General features: G+C 38.0%; 7 protein-coding genes across 10 annotated transcripts; 4 read left to right on the forward strand and 3 right to left on the reverse strand.

Moving 5' to 3' along the window:
• Positions 1-1,063: 1,063 nt before the first annotated feature.
• On the forward strand, positions 1,064-7,224 carry LOC106394960 (homeobox-leucine zipper protein HDG12-like). Of its 3 annotated transcripts, none has more exons than XM_048738131.1 (11): positions 1,064-1,712; positions 1,790-1,907; positions 1,970-2,158; positions 2,242-2,682; positions 2,762-2,863; positions 2,939-3,139; positions 3,207-3,635; positions 3,705-3,794; positions 3,866-5,489; positions 5,558-6,817; positions 7,157-7,224. In XM_048738131.1, exons 1-9 carry the CDS (start codon positions 1,615-1,617, stop codon positions 4,253-4,255), a joined length of 2,058 nt encoding a protein of 685 aa, XP_048594088.1. In that variant the 5' UTR covers positions 1,064-1,614; the 3' UTR covers positions 4,256-5,489; positions 5,558-6,817; positions 7,157-7,224. The 3 variants fall into 3 exon arrangements, with proteins under 3 accessions (XP_048594088.1, XP_048594089.1, XP_013690958.1); XM_048738132.1 differs by having other exon boundaries at positions 5,582-6,817; XM_013835504.3 differs by having other exon boundaries at positions 3,866-6,817.
• On the forward strand, positions 6,696-8,173 carry LOC106391523 (nascent polypeptide-associated complex subunit beta-like). Its single transcript, XM_013832193.3, has 6 exons — positions 6,696-6,817; positions 7,157-7,224; positions 7,314-7,462; positions 7,544-7,600; positions 7,690-7,728; positions 7,826-8,173. The coding sequence occupies exons 2-6, from the start codon at positions 7,157-7,159 to the stop codon at positions 8,008-8,010; spliced, it is 498 nt and encodes a 165-aa protein (XP_013687647.1). The 5' UTR covers positions 6,696-6,817; the 3' UTR covers positions 8,011-8,173.
• A 60-nt stretch (positions 8,174-8,233) lies between these two features.
• On the reverse strand, positions 8,234-9,045 carry LOC106391522 (kunitz trypsin inhibitor 5-like). The gene has a single exon (XM_013832192.3). It carries the CDS (start codon positions 8,901-8,903, stop codon positions 8,316-8,318), a length of 588 nt encoding a protein of 195 aa, XP_013687646.1. The 5' UTR covers positions 8,904-9,045; the 3' UTR covers positions 8,234-8,315.
• Positions 9,046-10,095: 1,050 nt separating this feature from the next.
• LOC106387639 (putative F-box/kelch-repeat protein At5g03000) lies at positions 10,096-13,238 on the forward strand. Of its 2 annotated transcripts, XM_022708215.2 has the most exons (3): positions 10,096-11,422; positions 11,807-11,995; positions 12,157-13,238. In XM_022708215.2, the coding sequence occupies exons 1-3, from the start codon at positions 10,181-10,183 to the stop codon at positions 12,196-12,198; spliced, it is 1,473 nt and encodes a 490-aa protein (XP_022563936.1). In that variant the 5' UTR covers positions 10,096-10,180; the 3' UTR covers positions 12,199-13,238. The 2 variants fall into 2 exon arrangements, with proteins under 2 accessions (XP_022563936.1, XP_022563937.1); XM_022708216.2 differs by lacking the exons at positions 11,807-11,995; positions 12,157-13,238 and adding an exon at positions 11,545-11,598.
• A 1,188-nt stretch (positions 13,239-14,426) lies between these two features.
• LOC106391527 (ABC transporter G family member 11) lies at positions 14,427-17,842 on the reverse strand. Its single transcript, XM_048738130.1, has 10 exons — positions 17,114-17,842; positions 16,645-16,934; positions 16,388-16,559; positions 16,188-16,310; positions 15,984-16,112; positions 15,721-15,915; positions 15,549-15,635; positions 15,207-15,479; positions 15,015-15,122; positions 14,427-14,936 (listed from the first exon to the last, which is right to left on the reverse strand). The coding sequence occupies exons 1-10, from the start codon at positions 17,495-17,497 to the stop codon at positions 14,583-14,585; spliced, it is 2,115 nt and encodes a 704-aa protein (XP_048594087.1). The 5' UTR covers positions 17,498-17,842; the 3' UTR covers positions 14,427-14,582.
• Positions 17,843-20,271: 2,429 nt separating this feature from the next.
• Positions 20,272-22,754, forward strand: BNAA08G22930D. Its single transcript, XM_013832242.3, has 6 exons — positions 20,272-20,716; positions 21,288-21,505; positions 21,581-21,815; positions 21,910-21,995; positions 22,073-22,164; positions 22,261-22,754. The coding sequence occupies exons 1-6, from the start codon at positions 20,624-20,626 to the stop codon at positions 22,530-22,532; spliced, it is 996 nt and encodes a 331-aa protein (XP_013687696.2). The 5' UTR covers positions 20,272-20,623; the 3' UTR covers positions 22,533-22,754.
• Positions 22,755-23,094: 340 nt separating this feature from the next.
• On the reverse strand, positions 23,095-24,214 carry LOC125576969. The gene is made up of 3 exons (XM_048737534.1): positions 23,515-24,214; positions 23,243-23,454; positions 23,095-23,160 (listed from the first exon to the last, which is right to left on the reverse strand). The coding sequence occupies exons 1-3, from the start codon at positions 24,212-24,214 to the stop codon at positions 23,095-23,097; spliced, it is 978 nt and encodes a 325-aa protein (XP_048593491.1).
• Positions 24,215-24,800: the final 586 nt, after the last annotated feature.

Consider the following 24,800-nt stretch of genomic DNA (forward strand, 5'->3'; position numbering starts at 1 on the left):
TTGGTTTAAAGAGAAAATCCACTGTTATAGTTTATGACAGAAAAATAATTATTTCCAGTTTAAATTTGTACTAGATTTTGACCCGCGTTTGAAAGCGCGGATTTGGTTTTGTTTTGCCTTTCATAATTATGAAATTTAGTGTTTGAATCATATAATCTTGAAGATTATTTCATTAATATATAGGTCATTTGCATAAGCACAATTAATTTGTATGAAATTTGATCACGTGTTTCCGTTTTTGAAGTTTGTTCGAAATGTGTTTGAAGATTCATTTGTGTGTAAAAATAGTATAGCAAATTGAAACTGGAATAAATATAGTGTTATTAGTAACGATTTATGTAACATTTAATTGTATGTATATTAACCAATCAAACTTCTAATTATTAAATCAAGTATTAGAATATTTTTAATTTTTTTTTATAAGAGTATCTATAATATAAATATAAACTACAATTTTCTATTTAATAAAAGTATCAGAGACATATGTTCCATTATTAAAAGTTAGATTTTAAAAAGAATATTTTATTCACATATATTTTTGTAAGTTATGTTCTTAAGTATTTGGGTTTTTTCTTATTTTAAATTTAATGTGGATGTCAATTTAATTATGATGTAGGTGTAAACTATATGTAGCACTCTCGTACTGACCTTGGATTCAGAGCTAGATTTTGGTTTTGGTTCATGTAATATATTTTGTTTGGGTAAGGTGGTTTAGCAATCGGTTTTAGTGGTTATGTATAAATAATAATGTATACAGTTCACATGGTTAGAGTAAAATTCGAGGATCTATAGGGTGAAACGTTTGTCAATTAATGTTATAATATACAGGATAAGTCCAAAAAAATTTAAAAATGATAGGTCCAAACAACTTTCATAAATAGATTTTTTCAAAATACTTCCCTTTTAATAGTATTGATTATTATGTAAGTTTTTTTGAAAATGGTATTAATATTTTATTTTTTTAGTAAAAAGTAAAAGAAAAAAAAAAGGAGAAGATGGGGTCAGCAAAATCCCAAAGAAAGTTACATTTTGTCACACTACATGACGTTGAGAGAACCCGCCGGAGCAAGCAGATAAACTCTCCGGCACTTTTAAATGAGGGTAGAGAGAGAGAAGAAGGTTGGTAATGGAGAAACGATCAAGAGAATTTAAAACCCATAACCTCTCTCTCTCTCCTCCCGCTGTCAAACGCCATTAAATCCCCCCATCAGTATCAGTTACGCAATTTCTCAAGGGGAGACAGGTAAGGAGAGAGAGAGATTTTGGAACGTGTAATGAATGTAAAAGGAGCGAAAGGTGGGAGTGATGAAAGCACTAATGGCTAATGGCTGCTTATGATAGGCTCGAGAACAAAGACCCGGAGACAGAGATTTATTACTCTCTCTCTCTCTCTTTTTTTGCTCCTCCCTCCTCCCATTATCTTTTTTTTCAGATTCTCTTCCGTTACATTTCTCTTTTGTTCAAAGTTTGAAACTTTGTTCCCTCTTTTTCTCTTTGTTGTTTTAATGACGACAGTTGTGTGATGGTCCAGAGTTAGCTACTTCACTTGTTTTGGTTTAAAGGGTAGAGGAAACTGTTTCTTTGTCCACAAACACATTTATACTTTGAATAAAGATGGAGTTTCTCGGCGACAGCTCTGAAACGGACAAGAAGACGATGAAGAAGAAGCGTTTCCACCGCCACACACCTCACCAGATCCAACGCCTTGAATCGTATTCCTCTACTCATTTGTTTTGTTGTTGCTTTCTTTTTCCTCTGTTTTCTTTATGATTTTTGTTTTTTTTTGCAGAGCTTTCAATGAGTGTCAACACCCAGATGAGAAACAGAGGATGCAACTTAGCAGAGAATTGGGTTTAGCTCCAAGACAGATCAAGTTTTGGTTTCAGAACCGAAGAACACAAAAGAAGGTTATAAACTTTTAACTCTCTCTCTTCCTTAGTTTTGCTTTCTTTAACGTTTCTTGTTGCAGGCACAACACGAGAGAGCTGATAACTGTGCACTCAAGGAAGAGAACGATAGGATTCGTTGCGAAAACATTGCTATCAGAGAAGCTCTCAAACACACAATCTGCCCCACCTGTGGTGACGCTCCTTCTCATGAAGACTCTTACTTCGATGAACAGAAGCTCCGAATCGAAAATGCGCACCTTAGAGAAGAGGTTTCTAGCTAAAAAACCTTTTTTGTCATGCATTGTAATTGATCTTAGTGCTTAAACTCCACTAACATCTTTTTTTTGGGCAGCTCGAAAGGGTTTCAAGCATTGCAGCTAAGTTCATGGGGAGACCACTTTCTCATCTCCCACCACTACTAAATCAGATGCCATTCCACAGTGGTGGTCCTTCGCTTGATTTTGATCTTATTCCTGGAAGTGGTTCTTCAATGGCTGTTCCTACTTTACCATCTCAACCAAACTTGGTTTTATCAGACATTGATAAATCTGTTATGACCAACGTTGCTGTGACCGCTATGGAAGAGTTGATTAGGCTTACGCAAACAAACGAGCCACTATGGATCAAAAATGATGGAGCAAGAGACGTTCTCAACCTCGAAAGCTATGAGAATATGTTCCCGAGAGCAAGTAGCCGTGGAGGAAAGAACCATAACGTTCGAGTGGAAGCAAGTAGATCTTCTGGCATTGTTTTTATTAATGCTATTACACTTGTGGACATGCTCATGGACTCTGTGAGTAACCAACCTAACCTATAGATTTTTACAAAGATGGTTTGTTGTTTTTTTTTTCTCATATAGTTTAATTTTTCAGGACAAATCTGCAGAGCTTTTTCCCTCAGTCGTTGCATCATCTAAAACTCTTGCAGTGGTTTCATCTGGATTGCGTGGGAACCACGGAGATGCTTTGCATTTGGTAAAAAAAACAAAGCACTTGATCATTGTTTGTGTGTGAAGCTTTTGATTAACTTTGCTATTGGCTTGTGTTTAGATGCTTGAAGAGCTTCAAGTGCTTTCGCCATTGGTTCCAACACGTGAGTTCAGCGTGCTAAGATACTGTCAGCAAATCGAACATGGAACTTGGGCTATTGTTAATGTCTCATATGAGCTTCCTCAGTTTATATCTCATTCTCGGCCGTATCGTTTTCCTTCTGGTTGCTTGATTCAAGACATGTCCAATGGCTACTGCAAGGTTTGTGTGTAAACTAATGTGTTTGTTTCTTTTTTTATTAGCATCTCTGATCATTATACAATAACAGGTTACTTGGGTTGAACATGTTGAAATCTCGGAGCAAGAGCCTATTCATGAGATGTTTAAAGATAGTGTCCGTGAAGGGTTAGCTTTTGGAGCTGAACGTTGGATCGCTACTCTCCAAAGAATGTGCGAGAGATTCGCGGCTCTTATGGAACCCGCAACATCCTCAATGATTCCATCCCCGGAAGGGAAGAGAAGTATAATGAAACTTGCTCAAAGAATGGTTAGCAACTTCTGCTTGAGCGTTGGCACATCTAACAACACTCGATCAACGGTTGTGTCGGGAATGAATGAGTTTGGTATCCGTGTGACTTCGTACAAGAGCCATCACGAACCAAACGGAATGGTTCTGTGTGCAGCCACCAGCTTCTGGCTCCCAGTTTCTCCACTTATCGTATTCAATTTCCTCAAAGATGAAAGAACTCGTCCTCAGGTACTACTACTACTACTACTACTACTACTACACGCGTTATAGATTTTTAAATGTTTTGGTTTTTTATAGTGGGACGTTCTCTTGAATGGAAGTTCAGTTCAAGAAGTTGCTCATATCGCAAACGGTTCACATCCAGGAAACTGCATTTCTGTTCTTCGTGTAAGTTACTTATACACATGTTCGGTTCTTGAGATTATTGATTGTTAAATTTTGACCTTTTATTTCATTAGGGGTTCAATGCATCATCATCACAGAACAACATGCTGATTCTACAAGAAAGCTGCGTAGACTCATCAGGCTCGCTTGTGGTCTACACTCCATTGGATTTACCAGCACTGAACATGGCAATGAGCGGTCAAGACACATCTTACATTCCCATTCTACCCTCGGGTTTTGCAATTTCACCAGATGGAAGCAGGAGTAGCCAGATCCCAGAGCTTAAAGTTGAAGGAGGAGGTAGTGGTGGTGGTGGTTCATTGATAACGGTTGGGTTTCAGATAATGGTGAGTAGCTTGCAGTCAGGAAAATTGAATATGGAGTCAATGGAGACAGTTAATAACCTCATCAGTTCCACTGTCCACCACATTAAAACCACCTTGAATTGTCCTTCAACTGCTTGACGACGCCATTAATAGCTCATTTTCCCCATCTGATTTCTGATAAGGGTCATTAATGATCAGAGGAGTGAAAGTTATTAAGCACTTATTCTACTTTCAGTGCCAGCAAAGAGTGTAAGAAAATCATTACTCTTCTGGTTGTCTGTCTCCTCTCTTCACTCTCTTGTTCAGATTTTGTTTCTGAAGTTTTTTTTTTTTGTGTTTTGAGAATGGTAATATTTGGTGGGAGGTGGGAGTCAAGAACGCACCATGCCTTTTATGTATGGTTCGGGCATTGACTTCTGTTTGTTTCTTTTGTCTAGTTACAAATTGTTTCTTGAATGTTGTCCATGTTTTATCTGTCACCTGTCACCGTAAATCCCTTTTTTTTACCACTGAACTATAGTTAACAATCGGTTCATCAACCTAAGATGATGTGAGGTCATGCATTAAAGCAAATGATTTGAAAATCTGAAACAAAAAAAGATCACAAACGTAACAAGCCTTGACATGATACTTCAAACGTATTTGACAATATTTTATAACTCGGAACGTTTTCATTACCTTACAGTGTTCCTGCAGCAACCGTTTCCAAGAATCGGCCATGTCTAATTTTTTTATTTTTGTAAAAGAAAAAAGACAAGGTAGAACATGGAGATGCGGGTGCTATGTCTAATTTGTACTCTCAATCACCTAAAATTCCTCTACAGATGAACAGATCCTCTCCAACGCTGCAGAAACGTCTCTTACATCTGTCAGATTCTTTCTACCCTGTCTTCTTCAGACACCTCATTGCCAGATTTGCTACTGCAATTACTGGCCACTGCTTGCATTCATTTCCTTGTTTTTCGCGCCAATCGCTACAGTTTGGTTTCAAACTTTCAATCAAATTAATAGCTGCCAACCGGAATCTGGTCCGGTTAACTGTACAACAATTTAAAGACGGAAAATAAGCGAAATGGGCCGAGACTGAAATTACTACTGTCAAAGGCCCATGGGCCTAAAATTGATAACGATCGTTTGATGAATTGAATTTAAAAAAAAGTTAGGCGACACCGATTAAGATCACCGGCGGAGTCTCAGATCTCCGCCTAACATTCTCCGAGGATCGTAACTTTTAGCTACAAATCTACGCTTTTGTCCGTTGACTTTCGAAAACTGGTGGTTATAAGTCAAAATCCCTTTTCTCTCTATATCTCTCATTGAGACATTGTTCTGAACTAATATACTTCAACAATGGCGGACGCCACAGGATCCGGTACGTGAACCTTCAAGTTTCGATACATTTTAGATCGAAAAGCGCCTTGATTGTGCAATCCGTTGTAGATTTTCTCGTAATTTTGAAACCAGGTTCGTTTATGTCGGAAAAAACCGCGAAGATCTTTGTCGCGGGACACAGAGGATTGGTCGGATCCGCCATTGTCCGAAAACTCCGAGAATCCGGTTTCAAAAACCTCCTCCTTAAAACCCATTCCGAGCTTGACCTCACTAACCAATCCGACGTCGAATCATTCTTCGCCACAGAGAAACCTGCTTACGTCATCCTCGGTGGGATCCACGCCAACAACACGTACCCAGCTGACTTCATCTCCGTCATTCTCCAAATCCAAACCAGCGTCATCCACTCTGCCTACACGCACGGCGTGAAGAAGCTTCTCTTCCTCGGCTCCTCTTGCCAAGGCAAACGATGCTGAAGAAGTTGTGGTGTGGGGAAGTGGAACTCCGTTGAGGGAGTTTTTGCACGTGGATGATTTGGCTGATGCTTGTGTTTTCTTGATGGAGAGGTACAGTGGGTTTGAGCATGTTAATGTGGGGAGTGGTGTGGAAATGACGATCAAGGAGTTGGCTGAGTTCGTTAAGGAGGTTGTTGGGTTTGAAGGGAAGCTTGTTTGGGATTGTAGTAAGCCTGATGGATAGCTCGAAGCTTGCGGCTTTGGGGTGGACACCGAAGGTTTCGATTAGAGATGGGCTGCGTCAGACTTATCAATGGTATTTGGAGAACGTTGTGCAGAAGAAAGAGTAAAAGAAAATCATTCAGGTGATTGCGTTTATTTAAACGCCAATGTTTTTTTGCGTCTGCGTTTTGGGTCTATGTCTCTGTATCGTATGTAACTTTTGTATTAATGGATTTCATATTACTGAGCAAATTAAGCAGACTTAATTTACTAATAAAACCAATTATGTTGAGAATATCAATAATCAAATCCCCTATTTAATACACAAACGTTCCAATGGACAGTGATTTAAGATTCACTTTCGTGTGCAAAACGCTATAGAACGCTGGAAACGATTGAACGCCATTTTAAGTTGGGCCAACAGGTGTTCCAATTATTGGGCCAATAGGTGTCGCAGTTATTGGGCCATAACTTTATTCGAGACAGGTTAAACGATCCAACGGTGGAGATTGAGGCTTCCTTATGGAGCTTATGATATCTAAACCGTTGGATCAATAAATGAGCTTTGGCTTCGATAGCATATAGTTAAAGACGCAAAACTCTCTTGCGCCGCCCGCGTCTCTCTCTCTTCGCTTGTTATCTCTTTCCACTCTCTGTAGAAACACAGAACCCTAATCATCAAAATCTCAAGGTAAGTCCACTGCTGTTGTGTCCTTTTAACTCTCTGTGTCTTATCGTTTCAGTGTAAAAGGGTTTGTCTTGATTGTCCGATTTTAAAAAATATGTCGGGATGCAGACATCTTTTTTTTCCCTAGATTTTTTGAGATGTGTTTTATCCGTGTTTTGAGATATTAAAGACGATATTAGTATTCATATACGCATCTGTGTTTAAATTTTTTGGCGCTCTCCTTTTGATATAGTGTCATTATTTGTCTGGTGTGTGTCTACAAAAGATTCATTATGTTCTAGTAGCGTTTTAATCTCATTGATGCGGCTTAATGAGTGTGGCTTTTGTATGTTTCATACACAGATGAATCGCGAGAAGTTGATGAAGATGGCCAACACTGTCCGCACTGGCGGCAAGGGTACAGTTAGAAGGTAACTCTTTGTTTGTTTGTTTTTTTTTGTAATTTCGACATTTTTATTTCTGTTATTATATGAACCATTTTTTGATTCTTTGCATGCAGGAAGAAGAAGGCTGTGCACAAGACCAATACAACTGATGACAAGAAGCTCCAAAGCACCTTGAAGAGAATTGGTGTTAACTCCATTCCAGCTATTGAGGAAGTTAACATCTTCAAGGATGATGTTGTTATTCAGTTCACCAACCCTAAGGGTAAAATTCTTAATTTATCATTTTTATTACATGTGTAAAATACTCATGTTATTGATAATGTTTTTGTCTCCTTTAATACAGTTCGAGCTTCAGTTGGTGCAAACACATGGGTTGTTAGCGGTTCTCCTCAGACCAAAAGTACGCATCTCTTACATCTCTATTTTCTTGTTTCTTATTCATTGCGTCTTTTGTGATTAAATATAAAACTTGTTGTTACTTTTCTGTAGAATTGGAAGATATCCTTCCTCAGATTCTCAGCCATCTAGGTATGTGCTCCATGTAATTTGTACTTGTTTACATGTTCTTCTTCCCCAACCCCAAAACAGTTGTCCTTAAAATATGTTTTTCTTTGGTCTATTGCAGGACCAGACAACATGGAGAATCTCAAGAAGCTAGCAGAGCAGTTCAAGAAGCAATCTCCTGGTGGAGGTAATGTCCCAGCAACCATTCAAGAGGATGATGATGAGGACGATGATGTCCCTGAACTTGTAGCTGGTGAGACTTTCGAAGCCGCAGCTGAAGAGAAAGTAGCTGCTGCTTCTTCTTAAAACAGAAGAGCGAGAGACCACAAACAACAAAAACCGCACTTATGAGTTTTACATATCATTATTAATGTTTGCTCGCTCGATCCTCTTTTTGTAGTGTTTCCTACCAGATTCTTGTTTCCAGATAATGATTTATGGTTTTTATCCAGTTGATCTGTTTCTCTCATATGTCTCTTCACTATGTTTCATCAGATATTCAAATCAAATATGCAGAGAGAAACGAGCATTGAAAAAACAAGTTCATTGTTTAATTATTATTGAAGGTAGTGTAAAAAACATTGCAACTTTTGTGGAATTTGTTTGTAATCTTATGCTCTTTTGAACATAACTTTTAGTGGAACATCACTTAACACAAGTCTTCTAATCCCATCTTGCACAAACACACCAACGTCTCTACACATGACTTTGCAGATATCGCATACAGAAGGACAAAACACGATCTTGTAGTGATCTTCGTACTTGTCGATCTTGAACCAGTTACCAACAGTTGTCCTGCCTGGATTCCCTTCAACGCCACAAGTTCCAATGAACCATTGATTCGTCTTCTCATCAACGTTGTCCAAGTTCCAGATCGAAGTAGCTGAGAATTTGAAGTTCAGATCAGTTGAGACACGGATCACTTTTGATTTGTCTGAAGGTGAGAATGTCAACGGCAAGCCGTTTGAGACTTCAAACCGTTCTTGGATAACACTTCTCGGACAGGTTTTGTTTTCGGCTTTGGACATGGTTAGTCCGCCGCCGCGGCCGCGAAATACAGGCAAGATGTAGTACTTGGTGCCTGTTCTGAGACGTTGACCGTAGATGTCGGTTACTGGTTCAACCGCGGCTTCGGTGGTGGCTCCACGGTGGCTGATGAAGACCGCTACGAGGACGAAGATACAAAGAAGTGATGACATTTTTGGTAAGCTTTCTTTTAATGGAAACCTTTTTAGTATGAATTGAAAAGCTATGAGAACAGAGTTTCTATTTATAAGCCGTAAGCGTATCTTACAAAGTCAAAATCTTATCTGATTTTGATCTAAATACGCTGTATTATTAGACTATTAGTTAGTGGTCGAGCATTAAATAATCTCGTTGACGTGAGAAGTTTTGCGTCGTTTACACTACGGTCAAACAAAAGCTTCACGAGTCACACGGCGTCATGTTTCAATCATCCCTGACGTAATCCTTTTTTTCTTCACCGACAAAAGTTTACGTTGTCTAGCATTTAAGAGTGCCATGTTTTACTAACACAGAAACCAGACCAAACCCAAGAGTAAACCGGGTTTTCTGGTATTTCCTACAAACAATATAAGACCAAACCTAAGAGTAAACTTGTCAGAGATCAAATTTCGATTTCAACATGTAGAAACAAAGCTTGTATCAAAACACAAACCGGGGTTTCTGGTATATCTTATAAACAATATGCGTCAATATTTTAGGCTTGATCTGGAATATTATGTAGCATCCAGTTACAAAACATGCATAAATATTAATCCATATATTCTTATAACTCAGTTTGTCTCATGATATATTAAATCATTATACTTAACTTTTAGAAGATGTATTTAAAAACTGTTATCCGGATTAACCAGATTAATCCGGTTTAACATTGTAATAAAGTTGTTGGAAATTATATTTAATAATAAAACATGCAAATTCTAATGTTTATGCATGCTTTGGAGTTTAATTATCTATGCAGACGAACATTTGAAGCTTAAATTATTTTGAAAACTTATGAATCCAAGAAATTGCTTTAAAATAAGGAAAGTAAGTATAATGCTGTATAAAGTATTACAAAATCAAATCTCCTATCATACTGTATAAAGTATTACAAAATCAAATTTCCTATCATACATAAGCATACAAGTCATCGTACTCCTAATACATTCCTGACATGATATCTTACTAAATATTATCTTTATCTAACTACAAGCTATTTTTTTGCAATTACTTTCAAAATATGGAAAGTTTCTAATTACCACTCAATATTTGTATATTCACTTAAATTACCCTAAATTTTAATAGTTTTCCTTTATTCATTGAACTTAGTCTTTTTCGGATGTTTTTCATATGGTAAATTTTTTTTGTATATATATATATAAGGATTAACAAATAGAACCGAGAAAGAAAAAACAGAAACATATTGCATAACATAAAAGTCTTGAGAAATTGTGTTTGTTGGTCTTGTCCGATGTTCAATTCCGAAGAAGAGCAACCCCGTGCGAAGAAGAGGAAGGAAGAGACAGAACGGTCTCTGGAATCGTGCTTGACAGATGATTTGGTTCTGAACTGCGTGGCTAGAGTCTCGAGATCAGATCTCGCGACCTTATCTCTCGCCTCCAAGAGCTATCGCTCTCTAGTAGCGTCGCCTGATCTCTACAAGATCCGATCGCTGATTGGTCGCACCGAAACACACATCTACGTATGCGTACGAACCCCAGGTCCCGACCCGACACTAGGCTGGTATATCCTCCGCCGTAGCGAAACCTCGTCTGGTCTGATTCCAATCCCTTCCTCCTCCTCCGCTCTCCCTCTGGAAGGATCCTCAGTGGTGGTGCTGGATTGGGGTATTTTCGTAATCGGTGGATTTATAAAGGGAGAAGAGCGCACTGGGAATGTATGGCTATTGGATTGTCGGACTCACACTTGGCGACTTGTCCCTTCCATGGGAGTAGGTCGAGCCTACGGGGCAGCTGGCGTTGTAGACGGGAAGATTTACGTGTTCGGAGGATATGATGTCGTCGATGATCATTGGGGACAAGTGTTCGATCCAAAGACTCAAACTTGGGATACTTTGCCGATGCCGAAAGTGAAGATCGTCAGCAATAAGAACATCCACGACAGTTTTGTGAGGGATCATAAGGTTTACGCGGTGGATGGAATGTATAGAACCTATTACTACTCGCCGAGGGAAGGTAAATGGGGAAGTGGGAACCGTGGTGAACAGAAAGGAAGCCGAAGGGATTGGTGTATGGTTGATAACTTGATTTATTGTCTCAGTAGAAACGGGACTGTGTTTTGGTGTGAGCCGGATGAGTTGGATTTGCTTCGTGGTGAGGAGATGATGAATACAAAGGAGGTCAAGGGTTTAGGCTCCTCTCTGAAAACGAGTCTCTTGCTTTCAAGAGTTGTCCACGTTGGTGACCAGATCCTACATCGTTGGGAACAAACTAAGATCAGGAATGGACATCCTCCAAATAAGAAGAGCAAGCTTGGTAGAATCCGAGAGTTGGAAGATTTAATTCCAGGTGCCAGACTGATCAACTCTGGTGGTGGCAACATTGTGCTCTTCTGGGATCACTTGTCGATGGATAGTCTTGAGATTTGGTGTGCGGAGATTTCCTTGGAGAGACGCCAAGGCGATGAGATTTGGGGCAAAACTGAGTGGTCTAGTGTTGTCATGACCTTTGAACCTTGGCCAAACCACTACAAGGTTTTGCATTCTGTTTCTGTCACTCTCTGAACCTACTTGTTTTTTTTTTTATCTTCTGTTAATTTTGAATTTGATTTTCCGGTTCTAATAGTTCATTTACTTCACATTTGTGTATTCTGCAGTTTTGTATCTCCCCAAGATTTGCTAATTTCGTGCTAGTGTAACTGTTTGCTCTTTTTTTTTTCCTTTTTTCTTGTGGCCTTTAATGATAAGAGGCCCCCTTCACCATCATCCTATTTTTATCGTCATACATCGGAGAGTCCCAATGTTAAGAGAAAAGTTGAAAGAGCCTTTGGTCTCTTCTACGTCTTGAGAAAGAGAACTCGTGGGGGAGAGATTTATATGGAGATTTTGAAAACTGAAGATTCATGTGGCCATTGATAGGAACAAATACCAATTGGCTCAGCAGAAGTTCGAGCTACTTTCAGCAGTGGAAGCGGTCGTGTGGCTGGATGCATGGTGAACGAAGGGAAGTTTGTCAAAGATTGTGGTATCAGGGTGATCCGGAAGGGTAAGACTGTACATGTCGGTGTCCTTGATTCTCTTAAGCGAGTTAAAGAAAATGTGAAAGAGGTAAACGTTTTCCTAACCCACAATTTTTATGTTAAGAGTGATCATAAACCATCAACGTCCATCTTACACCCTAAGATACGTTCCAAATCCAGTCCAAATTTGTACTTTTAGACTTTGTTGCTTCGTCAATATAAACTTCTCTCTGGTTATTATTGTTCTAGGTGAGTGCTGGATTAGAATGTGGTATCGGTATGGATGACTAAGACGACTGGATGGAAGGAGACACCGTCTAGGCCTTTAAAACGTGGTTCAAAAGAGGATTCGACCAGATAAGAGTTAAAGCTAAAAAGACAAGAGCCTTGTTTAAGCTCGTTTCAGCAAATCTTTTGCAGACGCCGTAATCGACTTGATGAGTTCTTCATCGTCACCCTGCAACGCGGCCTCGAGCGTAACCCTAGCATGGTCAATGGCAACTTGAGCATTCACAAGATTCTGTAGTGTCAGAGCGGCTTCGTCCCTCGTGGAAAGCTCGTTTACTCCGAATTCAATGTCGACGACATCACCACCGGCGGCTCCCGCGGCTCCAGGTACGGCTTGGACATCAATCATGGCTACGCCTCCTCCAGCTGCGTTGTCGACGACGGCTACGCCTCCAGCACCGATAATGACTCCACCGCCTTCAACCTCAGGGTCTTCGTCGAGTTCTTGAACGAGAGCGTTCTACTCAGTGACCTCGTCGGCTTCTTCCGCATGCTCCTCTTGATTCGGCTCAGCATCTGCAGCAGTAAAGATCTGACAGTCAACCCCGAGTTGTCAGACTTCGACGCGTAGAGCGTTCAAGAACTCGACGAAGACCCAGAGGTTGAAGGCAGTGGAGCCATTATCGGTGCTGGAGGCGTAGCCGTCGTCGAGCAGCTGGAGGAGACGTAGCCATGATCGATGTCCAAGCCGTACCTGGAGCCGCAGGAGCCGCCGGTGGTGATGTCATCGACATTGAATTCGGAGTAAACGGGCTTTCCACGAGGGACGAAGCCGCTCTGACACTACAGAATCTTGTGAATGCTCAAGTTGCCATTGACCATGTTAGGGTTACGCTCGAGGCCGCGTTGCAGGGTGATGATGAAGAACTCATTAAGTCGATTACGGCGTTTGCAAAAGATTTGCTGAAAGAAGCTTAAAGATAGAGAAATCTTGCTTTCTCGGCAAGGTCTCGTTCATCCATGGTTGATAGAAGAAGTCTCTCTCTGTACGTAGTAATGGATCTGTGTTATTATATACTGGCGGTTAAGAAACTATTGGTATCTCTCCCGTGCTTCGCACGGATCTGACGAGTCAGTGACTAACCAAACACGAGTATATCACGTGTTGTGGGTCTTATGAAAGGGGTTTATATCTAACGAAAAAGTTATTGAAGGAATTATTACTAAAATTCTCTAAGAGCAACATTATTGGCAGTCGATGAAGGCAAACCAGATAGATCAAACCCCATACTTTGGCAGTCGGGTTTCTACGCAAGAAGACAGTTCCCAAGACGAGTATAGCGTTTAGTTGCATCACTAACCATCCCAAATGTTTCTTCCTGTGCTTCAAGATCTTGGGACGAGGCTTCGGTTGCAGACATATACCTTTGTTTTCTTCTATGAGCCTTGACATACCATCATAGATGGTTCCAATGCAGAATGTGACCAAGAGGTAAATAAGAAGTCTGAGCCAGTAGTATCCAGAGTCAAGAATAGTCCCTTTCTGTAGCGTTGAAATGGGTTAAAATAGACCAATAAAACCTCTAGAACAGAACAAAGAGTACTTACGTATTGTGATATCTCCGCAACATCTTGTCAGCAAGTCGAACTCTTGCTGAATACCAAATAGTTTCTCCACAGTTAACGTGCCAATCAAGTTATCGTCTTGTGTCACATAAGCCTGTAAAAAATAACCAGATTCAGAGAAGAAAACACACTGTATAAATAGCTAAGATCCAAGACAAGTTATAAAGTTGTAACTTGTGACCTTTTTATTTATATAAGTTGAACAATAGGTACTTAATTTTATAAAGTTGACCAACTGTTGACTTTTTCTATCAAGTTAAAAGGATGTGTATACGTTACTAACAGCTGTTCCAAAGGAGAGTTTGGTTTTGTGGCCGTTAAGAAGAACGGTGCCGGAGAGGAACGCGTTTGCGGCTAGGCGGCTAGCAAGAGCGTCGAAGGGCCCATGAGAGCCGTAAGAGTTCCCGGTTCGGCGTAACCGGTGAGACCTTCAAGAACGTTTCGAGTCTCACCATCTCCCATAGTCACCATCACCGTCAGATCTTGCCACGTAAGCCTCGCAGACACATCTCCGACGAACTCCGTTGGAGCTTCTTTTCTCCATATAGCTTCACTCAACGGACTTAACTCTTGAAAGTAGGGGAGCATTTTACCAAAAAAAATTGATGTAGTTGCGGCACAATGCTAAACTGTGATGCAGCAAGATGGTTCTTGTTACTACCGAGTAGAAAAATAAATTTATAAGTAATTATCTTAGACAAATTTCTATAGCTAACACACACAAATTTCTTTTCGCTCAAGTTACATTGTGATTTGGTATTGCATGCCAAGTGAAACTTTCTTGAAGTGTGTAGTCAAACACTTTGAAAAACTCATAAACTCTACCATCTGCGAGCTCCACCATTGGTTCGTGTAGCAATATAGTTTCTCAGAGAAGGAGACTGTGTAAGACCATCTGGTGCAACTGTCGTGTTCTGAGTACCATTCTTCTGCTTCATCCTTCTTCTTGCTACGTAGCCTCTAACCCAAGGAGTTACATCCTCGTTGGTCTTAATCATGATGAAGAAAATGATGCGGTAGATGATGATCATGCTGAGAATCACACTGAGGTTAATCCATTTTGATCGGTGCAAGTTGATTTGGAAGACGTTCTCAAGAACGTATTCACCTGGAATCTTGAAAGCACTACCTTGGCTGTCAAACATCAAGCCTCTCAGATCATTCTGGTATTGACCCTGAAGAGCAAGCAAAACAAACGGTTATGATCACATGATGATTAGCTAATATGAAAACGTTTCTTGTGATGTCATTACTTGTAGTGCCCAGAAGTGGAAGCTAATGTATGACATTGGATAACGCCAGAAAAGTTTTGGGATGTCATTTGGTAGCCTGAAGAATCCAGAAACTAGCATGAAGATCCCCTGAAACAAAAGTACAATGGATCAGATTCAAGAAGAGCTTATCTTCTTCTACTTTTAAGAAAGGTTTCAGGTACGAGGAAGCACCTGAATACCAGCTCCGATGATGATACCCATGAGGAAGTTGGGAACAATACTAGCTATCGCCATCATCAAGCTCTCTACTACAGTGACACTTGCATAGAGGCAGAGAACAAAGAAAAGGTAGTGAGTGAATCCTGGATGAAGACCAACCATGAAGTAACATATTGTCCCGGAGATGAATGTTATGATGATCAAGAACGGTGTTGCGGCTAATGTGTTGGCTATCACAAACGCAGCTACTCCATAGTGACCATTTAGTCTCTCTCTTTGGAACACCTGAAGATAGTTTCAGTCTATCAAAACAGTTTGGTACATGCAAGAAAGCTGCATGAGGGAGTAACTAACCTTCATGTCTTCAACAAAAGAAGGAAACCCACCAATAGACATGAATGTCACAAAGCCAAAGACGAAAGACGCACATGAACCTCTTGCCTGATATGGTTAGAGGTTTAGATTAAGACATCATCTCAAGTTTAAGTTGTTACCAATATATGATTAGGTTTAGTATATTATTTACCAGAATGGCGCTGTAGCTAGTCCCAACTTTCCAGTAGATGGTTCCAATGCAGAATGTGACCAAGATGTAAATAAGAAGTCTGAGCCAGTAGTATCCAAAGTCCCTTGACATGTTGATGAATGATCGCTTGGTTAAAGTGTAGGTCTGAAGAAGGAAACTAGCTTGGCTGCCTCCAGAGTCAAGAATAGTCCCTTTCTGTAGCGTTGAAACGGGTTAAAAGAGACCAACAAAAATTTCTAGAAAAGAAAACAAAGAGTACTTACATATTGTGATATCTCTTCAACCTTAGCCTTTGTAGTGTAATAGTAGTCAGAAGTGTGGTAATAGTCAACCAAGACTCTAATAGCTTCTGTTGTGGTAATCTTCTCTAGTGGATCATCGCTTGCTTCAAACTGAGAAGTAGAATAACAACTTGATCAGCAAGTAAGATTTGAAAGCAGATCAGAAGGTAAAAGATGTTTCAATACCCTTAGCTTCATAGAACCTTTCAGAGTGGCTCTAACTTTGTCAAAATCTGAGTTTACGCATCTCAGGAAATGATCAGAAGGGTTTCTTAAAGCAGGACATGGAAACCCAGCTTGTGCAAAGAACTGCATTCATAAAACCAAAAACATGGATTAGTTTTAAAGATTTTCTTCAGAGATGGATTGGTTTAGCTGTTACTTGCCTCGTAAGCTTCTGAAGCTTGACCAAAGTAAACAGTTTTGCCACCAGAGAGAAGATACAACCGATCAAACAACTCGAAAACCTCACTACTCGGTTGATGGATGGAAGCAATCACCGTCCTTCCATCTCGTGATAGTGCACGCAATGTCTGAGTCACAAAGAAAGCAGAAGCACTGCACAGAGAAAAAAAAACAAGCAGTTAGGTTTAAACAAGTTTTGTATAAAACCTAAAACAGAATTTGTAAGAAGCCTTTTTACCTGTCAAGACCACTTGTTGGCTCATCAAGAAAGAGTAAACGAGGTCTCATGAGAATCTCAAGAGCAATACTAACTCTTCTCTTCTCTCCACCACTTATCCCACGTAAATGCCAGTTTCCTATAACAGTATCTGCACAGTCCTGAAGACCCATCTCTATTATTGTCCTCTCCACTAGGGCACGCTTCTCTGACCGCAACATCTTGTCAGGAAGACGAACTCTTGCTGAATACCAAATAGTCTCTCTCACAGTTAACGTGCCAATCAAGTTATCGTCTTGTGTCACATAAGCCTGTAAATAATGATCAGATTCAGAGAAAACACACACAATATAAATAGCTAAGATCCAAACTCCAAAAACATTCTTATATTTGTAGCCTTTTTATTTATATAAAATTTTAAAATAGGACTTATTTTTATAAAGTTGACTAACTGTTAAGACTTTTTATATGAAGTTAAGAGATTACTAACAGCTGTTCCAAAGGAGAGTTTGGTTTTGTGGCCGTTAAGAAGAACGGTGCCGGAGAGGAACGCGTTTGCGGCGAGGCGGCTAGAAAGAGCGTCGAGCATAGTGGATTTTCCGGAGCCGGAAGGGCCCATGAGAGCCGTGAGAGTTCCCGGTTCCGCGTAACCGGTAAGAACTTCGAGAACGTTTTGAGTCTCACCATCTCCCATAGTCACCATCACCGTCAGATCTTGCCACGTCAGCCTCGCCGACACATCTCCGACGAACTCCGTTGGAGCCTTTTCTCTCCATATAGCTTCACTCAAAGGACTTAACCCACCTACCGGAAAATTCCCTCCGGTGGCCGGAACCGGTACGGTGGTTTGTTGTCTGCTTGCTTCTATCTCCATTAAGTAACCAAAACAGAGGAAACTGAAAAGTGGGTTTTGTCTAGAAAATGGAAAAGGTGTGAACTTTGAATAAAAAGTATAGTTATCAGATTAAGTAGGAGAAGTTCAGGAGAAGAGAGCTTAGTGTAACAGAGTCGTGGGAAAGTTGCATGAATAACAAACTTGGACTCGTTTCTATTCTCATGAACTCCAAAGACTGAAACAGACCAAACACTTGTTCTTCTTTTTTATTTATTTGTTTTTAACAAAACTTTCTTGATCTGAACAACAAGAAACGAGATAGTTATGAAGACAGCAAATAGATGGTTGGGAGAAGGATTGAATGAAAAAATGAAGATAGAGAAAGATGTGGTGAATTTTCCAATTGTTGCAGCATTTAATGTAGTCGGATAGTCGATGGATGGTTGCATTAAGTATCAATAGACCGGCCCAAATTTTATAATTTTTTGGTTTTAGAAATATAGTCTTTCCGTTTCATAAATTTACATATTCAAGAGAATAAATTTGTTTTAAAAAGATTTATTTTTTACTTTTTCAATGAATATTTTATTAATTAATTGTAAACTTCAAAAACTTAATTGTACTTATTGAATTTTTATTATAAAAAAAATAATCACAAATTATGTAAATTTAGTGTGTTTTATTAAAATGTGTGAAAAATCCAAAATATGTAATATTTTGAAACGGATGAAGTATTTGTTTAGATGAGTAAACATGGTTTTATATCTTATTTAATGGTAATGGAAATGGTTAGAAAGATTAATCTTTAATCATCTTGCAAAGGTTGTTGGCTTGTTGCCTGTTGGTTTAATTGACAGTGACTACCCTCATGATTATGGAGTACTTACTGCGGCTTTCATCATCCTGCTAAAAATGTAGGTGTGGAAGTAGGAATACAAGAAATCAAATGAAAAACATGTATATAGAAATAAAATGCAGAAATATTGTTTGACAGAAAAGTGCCGAAATATTAGAAAAGAGTACGAGTCAATTGTTGATTTGTTGGTACTTGTTTTGTTAATAAGGACCCTTAGTGACATTCTATGTACGTCCAGGTGTCATTAATGATCAATTCAATAAAATAACGAAGTAAAAATAATTACTGGAAACCAAACATTGATAAGTTTTGTATTTTGGGTTTATAATATGTTAACAAATTGGTATAAAATTCAAAAGATAGTTTATCTTGGGTTTCACTTGACTAGATATTATACAATATATATAACTTTTCTTGTTAAATCTAACAATTTTTACAAATAACCTTTTTACTATGGGGGTATGTGATAGTTTTGATAAACAGTTTAATTCCTCTGGTAGTGTTAAATATATTATTTTAAGAGAAATCAGATTCATATTTCAATGAATTTCCTTTTCATATAATTTAAAACACAAAATATATAGTTTTTGTTTTCCAAATATTCATATTGGGCTAAGACGTTGAATGAAAGTTATATTGGTTATTGTATAAAATATTCTATTGGGATAAAAAAGTGTGACAAAATTAGCTTGGCCCAATATGGCCCAAGGATAACTAAACGGACTAATAGAAACAGTACAGAAAATGAGGAAGACGACAAAAAGAAAAACCGAACACGTGACTCAATCTAATGGAACCACCACCTTCACGTGGGAGACTCAAAGACTCAAAGTAAACAAAAGAAAAGACAAAGATAAAGGAAGAATACAAAACAGAAACCGCGATAGTGCGACGCAGTTTTCTCGACACGTGGCGATAAGATAGACCATTATTACTGTCTTCACTTCCACTACGCTACATCACACACTCTTTGGTTTTGTCAACTATAAATGATGTTCGCATTGTGCAACGACTTTAAGCTCACAGTTCACGTAACGTAACGCACGATAGTAAAATATTAATCTAATTGTCTTTTTAATATAATTGTCAGAGACTATTAACTATTCTTATGGAAGTTAGATAAGAGAGCTTGTTCATCAATGTTGGTATTATGATATCATCTAATTATCATGTTTTTTTTTTTGAACTTAGATCTAATTATCATGTTCATATATTGGATATTCAGAAATACTTAAGTTATTCAAAGTTCTTATAGAACTTTTTGGCTCATGTATATCACTAATAAATTGGATATATTCAGGAATACGTAAATCATTTTATCTAAGAAACACCACACTAATACGCTTCTATTTTTATAGTATGTGAAGTGCCATAGTAGATTTAATTTGTAAATTTTTTTAAAAAAAATACTATTATTAAGTAAAATATTGTAACTTCGATATTTTAATTCAGCAAAAATAGTCTTCGAAAGATAATTTTATAGCAGTTGACAAAAAAAATATTTCCTTTGTTTCAAAAAGATACATATTTTAGATTTTTTACGCATATTAAAAAAACACATTAAAAATTGATTGTAAATATATTATTTTTTGTGAATAATAATTTTTCATAATTTTTAGCCAATAGAAATCCAATAAACACCATTAACTTTTTTGAAATTTACAAATTTTCACTAAATAATACATTGAAAAGATAAAAAAAATATTTTTTGAAAAAAAAATATTTTTTAAAAAATGTAAATTTTTATGAAACGAATGGAGTAATTTTATAGCAAAACCAAAGATAATATATTTTGTTTTTGTCTTTTTTTTTTAAGAAAAGAGAATATACCTAAAATGAGATAGGGGAAAGAGATAAATCAACAACAAAAAGCTGCTGATAATTAAAAGGTAAATGGCAAACAAATTAAAATAGATTATTAGGTAAGATAAGCGTGAAAGGGAGAGAGAAGCTTTTGGTCGTGTTTGTTTTCTTCCTTTCATTTTTTTCATTAAATAGAAGCAAACCATATTCCAAAACCTTCACTCTGCTACAACTTCTTTCTTCCTTTTTTTTACAAAGATTGTCCATAGACAATTTGTTTGGTTGTTTGTTCAAGCAGTTGTTTCTGTAACTAGTTTCTGTAACTAGTTTCTGTTTTATTTTCTTCTTTCTAGGCCGTTCTGGTATTTAGCTTTTTCAAAATTTCAAGGAACAAGAAAATCTATGTTTGTTGGTTGGAGGGATCTTACAAATTTTCTTAGCTTCTAGATTCTGAAAAAGTTTAAAACTCAATATCATAATCTAAAACAGAGAGGCCGAGAGAGACAATGTGGTGGTCATCATCGTCGGAAGCAAGATCAAACCTGGAGAGGCTTATTGGAGGAATTACTCCAAAGCCCCCTTCTTTCTCTCTATCACAGGTACAAGTCATGTTTCCATTTCCACTATAACCTTTAGAGAATCCCCTTAAAGCATATTCTCATGTTTATTTTTATTTTTTGTGCACAATATATCCTCATGTTTTCAACTATACTTTTTACACAATTGAATTCTTGTATTTAAAAAATAATATTTTATTTTCACAAAAAAGAGGTATTCATGGCGCTTAGTGTAGTTTTCTTTCTCCACGTGGAAACTAGCGACAGCAAATCGTGTATTGAAAGCGATACTATATAATAATAAAAGATTAAAAAATATTTTATACTGAAACTGGTTTGAATATTCAAGATGCGTAGGTAAATACTCTGAATGTGTCTTGTTCATCTCTATATCATTAGCCGACTGTCTCTTTCAGCAATAATTGTCATTAAATTTGTGACAAATAACATGTGGTATTATTAAATACTTTTGTTGAAATACAATGCTTCGTAGTGGGTATAATAATTAGCATTATTAACAAAAAAAAATTAGCATTATCACTAAACACATGGAAGGATTGAACTGTTGATAAGCTACTAGTAGAAGTTTGATCATTTTGTTGTTGATTTACAGAGCTCCGAGAGTGATTTGAATAGTTTATGGACACAAGAGAGCAAAGATGAAACTGAGTATTTCAAGCTTAGTGATCTTTGGGACTGTTTTGATGAGCTAAGTACGTATGGACTTGGATCAAAGGTTGATTTGAACAATGGCGAATCCGTTATGCAATACTATGTTCCATATCTATCCGCCATTCAAATCTATACTAGCAAAGCTCCAGCCATTTCCAGGTAAATGGTGGGGAACGACAAGAGTGTTTTATGAGTTACTAGTTTTGACGAGTGAATAACCTAGGTTTGCTTCAGGAACCAAAGCGAGGTGGTTGATTGTGAGAGTGAATGTTGGAGTGATGATAGTGAGACTGAGAAGTTTTCAAGGTCTATGAGCAGTGGTTCTAGCAAAGTATGGGACTCTGTTTCTGATGATTCAGCTTATGAACTCGATGGCATTTCTTCTCCAATGCAAGATAAGCTCGGTTACGTTGAGTTTCAGTACTTTGAATCAGCTAAACCGAACTTGCGAGTTCCTCTTACCACCAAGGTCTTCATTTCTAGTGATCATATGTTCTTTATTGTGCTTAACCAACCTAACAACTTAGACAAAATCTCTCTTGTTTTGTTTTGTTTTGTTTTAGGTTAACGAATTGGCTGAGAAGTATCCAGGACTTATGACTCTAAGGAGTGTTGATTTGTCTCCAGCAAGTTGGATGGCCATTGCTTGGTAAGTATCAAGTGCAAGTGTTTTTGGGCCTTGAGCCTTGATGATGATAAAGTCCTGAATTTTTGTTACTGGTATAGGTACCCTATATACCATATTCCATCTCGGATGACTGATCAAGACTTAACAACGTGTTTCTTCAGTTATCATACACTTTCTTCGGCCTTACAAGGTATATACTATATTGTAATGAAATTCTTAGCTTAAAAGACATGTATCTTGGTACAAAATGTTGAAACATCTAGCTTTTGATGTTCGATTTCATTAGGTGATTTGGTTGAGGGTGATAATGAGAATAACAAAACCATGGAAGAAGAAACAGTGCCTTGTGATGATGAACCAGTGGTGACGAAGAGACTTCCTTTGGCTCCTTTTGGTTTAGTTACTTACAAGCTGCATGGAGGTTTGTGGGGGAATCAAGAATCTTGTGACCAAGAACGGCTAATTTATCTTGGAAGTGCAGCGGAGTCATGGATGAAGCAGCTTAACGTTCATGATCACCATGACTACACCTTTTTCTCTATGAACAAGAGCTTGTAGGTCCAAATAACAATAATATTCTGATTCTAGTTGTTTTCTCGTGTATATATAGCAAACTCGTCAATGTAGAGGTTTCTTTTCCTAATGTTGTACCCATGGAAAATAAATAACTTGGGTTTTGTTTTTTCGAGTGTACATCGATGGTTTCTGTTGTAAGAGACTCTGGGAATGATACTTAGAGCATCTCCAATGGTGTTCCCACCATTGGAGTCCTTAAGTGTATTATACTATTTTTTTTTTTTTTAAGTTAAGGATTCTAATGAAATTTGTATGTCCAATAGTGTTACCATGAATGGAATCCTTAAGAATAAAAAATTAATAAATTTTAAAACATGGGAAATAAGATAATTTTTTTAATATTTATTTATTACATGATTAAACATATAAAATGACAATAATTATTAATTTTCATCTCCAAATTTGTTCCAAATATTCTCAATTAAATCATTCTTCAATTGATGATGTATTTCCGACTCGCGAATCTGAATCCGAGTGGCACGCATTTCATTGATGCTTGGAGGGATGTCGGTACCACGAGACTTATGCACCCGTGAACTGCTGGCTACATCTTCTTCTTCAAATTCAGATGGATCGTACTGAGTGCCGTATCCATCTCGTTCATTTTCGACTATCATATTGTGCAGTATGATACATGCTCTCGTTGTCATCCCTATCTGTTGCTGATCCCATGAAAGAGCTGGGTTTTTCACAATCGCAAATCGAGCTTGTAAAACTCCAAAAGCCCGCTCCACATCTTTCCGGGTTGATTCTTGAAGTTTAGCAAATAACTCTGCTTTTGGACCTTGAGGTAGTGAGATAGATTGGATAAATGTTGACCAGTTTGGATAAATACCGTCCGTGAGGTAGTACGCCAAATTATACATGTGTCCGTTGACCACGTACTCTACCCTCGGAGCCCGACCTTGAATAATGTCATCAAAAACAGGAGACCGATCGAGGACATTAATATCGTTTAAGGTACCTGGTAGACCGAAGAAAGCGTGCCATATCCAAAGATCTTGTGAAGCTACTGCCTCTAACACAATTGACGGTTTTGTTGATCCCCGGGTGTACTGTCCTTTCCAAGCCGTTGGGCAATTTTTCCACCTCCAATGCATACAGTCGATGCTTCCTACCATCCCCGGAAACCCGCGTATCTCTCCAATATGGAGTAGTCGCTGAAGATCCTCTTCTGTCGGTCTTCGTAGATACTCATTACCAAATAACTGAATTATTCCTTCATTAAAATGCTTTAAACACGAAATGGCCGTGCTTTCACCAACTCTGAGATATTCATCAACCGCGTCAGCTGCAGAACCATAAGCAAGGAGACGAATGGCGGCTGTACATTTTTGTAGTGGTGAAAGACCAAACCTCCCCGTGGCATCTCTTCTTTGTTGAAAGAATGGAACGTGTTCTGAGAGGCGATGGACAATACGCAAGAATAATTCTTTGTTCATACGAAAACGGCGTCTGAATAAATACGGCGGAAATGTCGCATCTTCACTGAAGTAATCATTCCATAATCGGTTGTGTCCGATTTCGCGGTCTCGTTCTATATAAGCGCGTTTCTTCGGCTTAGAGGGTTGGGATTCCAAAATGTTGATGTAGGTTTCATCTATGATATCGTCGATAATTTCGTCCAATCTTTCTTCAACTTCATCGGATGACGATGATGACATTTTTTTAGTATCTCCTGGAAAAAAATTATGGTTTGTTTAACTGAAAGAAAGAAATAAAAATTAAAATTTTAGTAGAAACAAAACATGATATTTTTTAATAATCCTTACTTTGATTCCTTTGAATTTTGCATATTGCTTCATAGATAATTAAAAATTCAAACTAAACATGTTTAAATTCATAGATAATAATTAACAAACGTTGATGATTTGTATTCAATCTAATGGAAACTAAGTATAGATCAAAATAAAACGTTGATGATTTGTATTCGATTAACCAAATGTTGATGATTATTTGTATTCAATATTATGGAAACTCAGAATAAAATGAAATTTGCTTGAACCAAGACGTTTAAAGAGACGATTTTACCTTCTCACCTTTCTACCTGTGCTATTTTGCTTGAACCAAGAAGTTTAAAGAGATTGAAAGAGTTAATAGAGAAGAGTTTGTTTGATTGAAAGAGAAGCATTCAGAATTTGATATACATTACAAGTACTAAGTAGGGAAAGAGAACAAAGTTGCATACAAGAAATAAACTAAAACGATAAAACAGCTGCACTTATACAAGTGAAACTTGACACCCGTGAC

Source organism: Brassica napus, chromosome A8 (assembly GCF_020379485.1).
Source record: "Brassica napus cultivar Da-Ae chromosome A8, Da-Ae, whole genome shotgun sequence".
In the NCBI taxonomy this organism is placed as follows: domain Eukaryota; kingdom Viridiplantae; phylum Streptophyta; class Magnoliopsida; order Brassicales; family Brassicaceae; genus Brassica; species Brassica napus.

Excerpts from the sequence above, each read along its gene's own strand:
- LOC106391522 (XM_013832192.3), bottom strand. The coding sequence starts at position 8,903 with ATGTCATCACTTCTTTGTATCTTCGTCCTCGTAGCGGTCTTCATCAGC.
- BNAA08G22930D (XM_013832242.3), top strand. The coding sequence starts at position 20,624 with ATGTGGTGGTCATCATCGTCGGAAGCAAGATCAAACCTGGAGAGGCTT. Across the intron at positions 20,717-21,287 it reads CTTCTTTCTCTCTATCACAG|AGCTCCGAGAGTGATTTGAA; the intron begins GTACAAGTCATG and ends GTTGATTTACAG. Across the intron at positions 21,816-21,909 it reads GAGTTCCTCTTACCACCAAG|GTTAACGAATTGGCTGAGAA; the intron begins GTCTTCATTTCT and ends GTTTTGTTTTAG.
- LOC106394960 (XM_013835504.3), top strand. The coding sequence starts at position 1,615 with ATGGAGTTTCTCGGCGACAGCTCTGAAACGGACAAGAAGACGATGAAG. Across the intron at positions 2,159-2,241 it reads ATGCGCACCTTAGAGAAGAG|CTCGAAAGGGTTTCAAGCAT; the intron begins GTTTCTAGCTAA and ends TTTTTTGGGCAG. Across the intron at positions 2,683-2,761 it reads TGGACATGCTCATGGACTCT|GACAAATCTGCAGAGCTTTT; the intron begins GTGAGTAACCAA and ends TTAATTTTTCAG.
- LOC106391527 (XM_048738130.1), bottom strand. The coding sequence starts at position 17,497 with ATGGAGATAGAAGCAAGCAGACAACAAACCACCGTACCGGTTCCGGCC. Across the intron at positions 16,560-16,644 it reads CCAACAAGTGGTCTTGACAG|TGCTTCTGCTTTCTTTGTGA; the intron begins GTAAAAAGGCTT and ends TTCTCTGTGCAG. Across the intron at positions 15,480-15,548 it reads CTTTTGTTGAAGACATGAAG|GTGTTCCAAAGAGAGAGACT; the intron begins GTTAGTTACTCC and ends AACTATCTTCAG.
- LOC106391523 (XM_013832193.3), top strand. The coding sequence starts at position 7,157 with ATGAATCGCGAGAAGTTGATGAAGATGGCCAACACTGTCCGCACTGGC. Across the intron at positions 7,463-7,543 it reads TCAGTTCACCAACCCTAAGG|TTCGAGCTTCAGTTGGTGCA; the intron begins GTAAAATTCTTA and ends CCTTTAATACAG. Across the intron at positions 7,729-7,825 it reads TCAGATTCTCAGCCATCTAG|GACCAGACAACATGGAGAAT; the intron begins GTATGTGCTCCA and ends GGTCTATTGCAG.
- LOC106387639 (XM_022708215.2), top strand. The coding sequence starts at position 10,181 with ATGTTCAATTCCGAAGAAGAGCAACCCCGTGCGAAGAAGAGGAAGGAA. Across the intron at positions 11,423-11,806 it reads CTTGGCCAAACCACTACAAG|GAACAAATACCAATTGGCTC; the intron begins GTTTTGCATTCT and ends GGCCATTGATAG. Across the intron at positions 11,996-12,156 it reads TTAAAGAAAATGTGAAAGAG|GTGAGTGCTGGATTAGAATG; the intron begins GTAAACGTTTTC and ends TTATTGTTCTAG.
- LOC125576969 (XM_048737534.1), bottom strand. The coding sequence starts at position 24,214 with ATGTCATCATCGTCATCCGATGAAGTTGAAGAAAGATTGGACGAAATT. Across the intron at positions 23,455-23,514 it reads CGCTTTCTTCGGTCTACCAG|GTCGGGCTCCGAGGGTAGAG; the intron begins GTACCTTAAACG and ends ACATTATTCAAG. Across the intron at positions 23,161-23,242 it reads TACAAGCTCGATTTGCGATT|TCGAAAATGAACGAGATGGA; the intron begins GTGAAAAACCCA and ends ACAATATGATAG.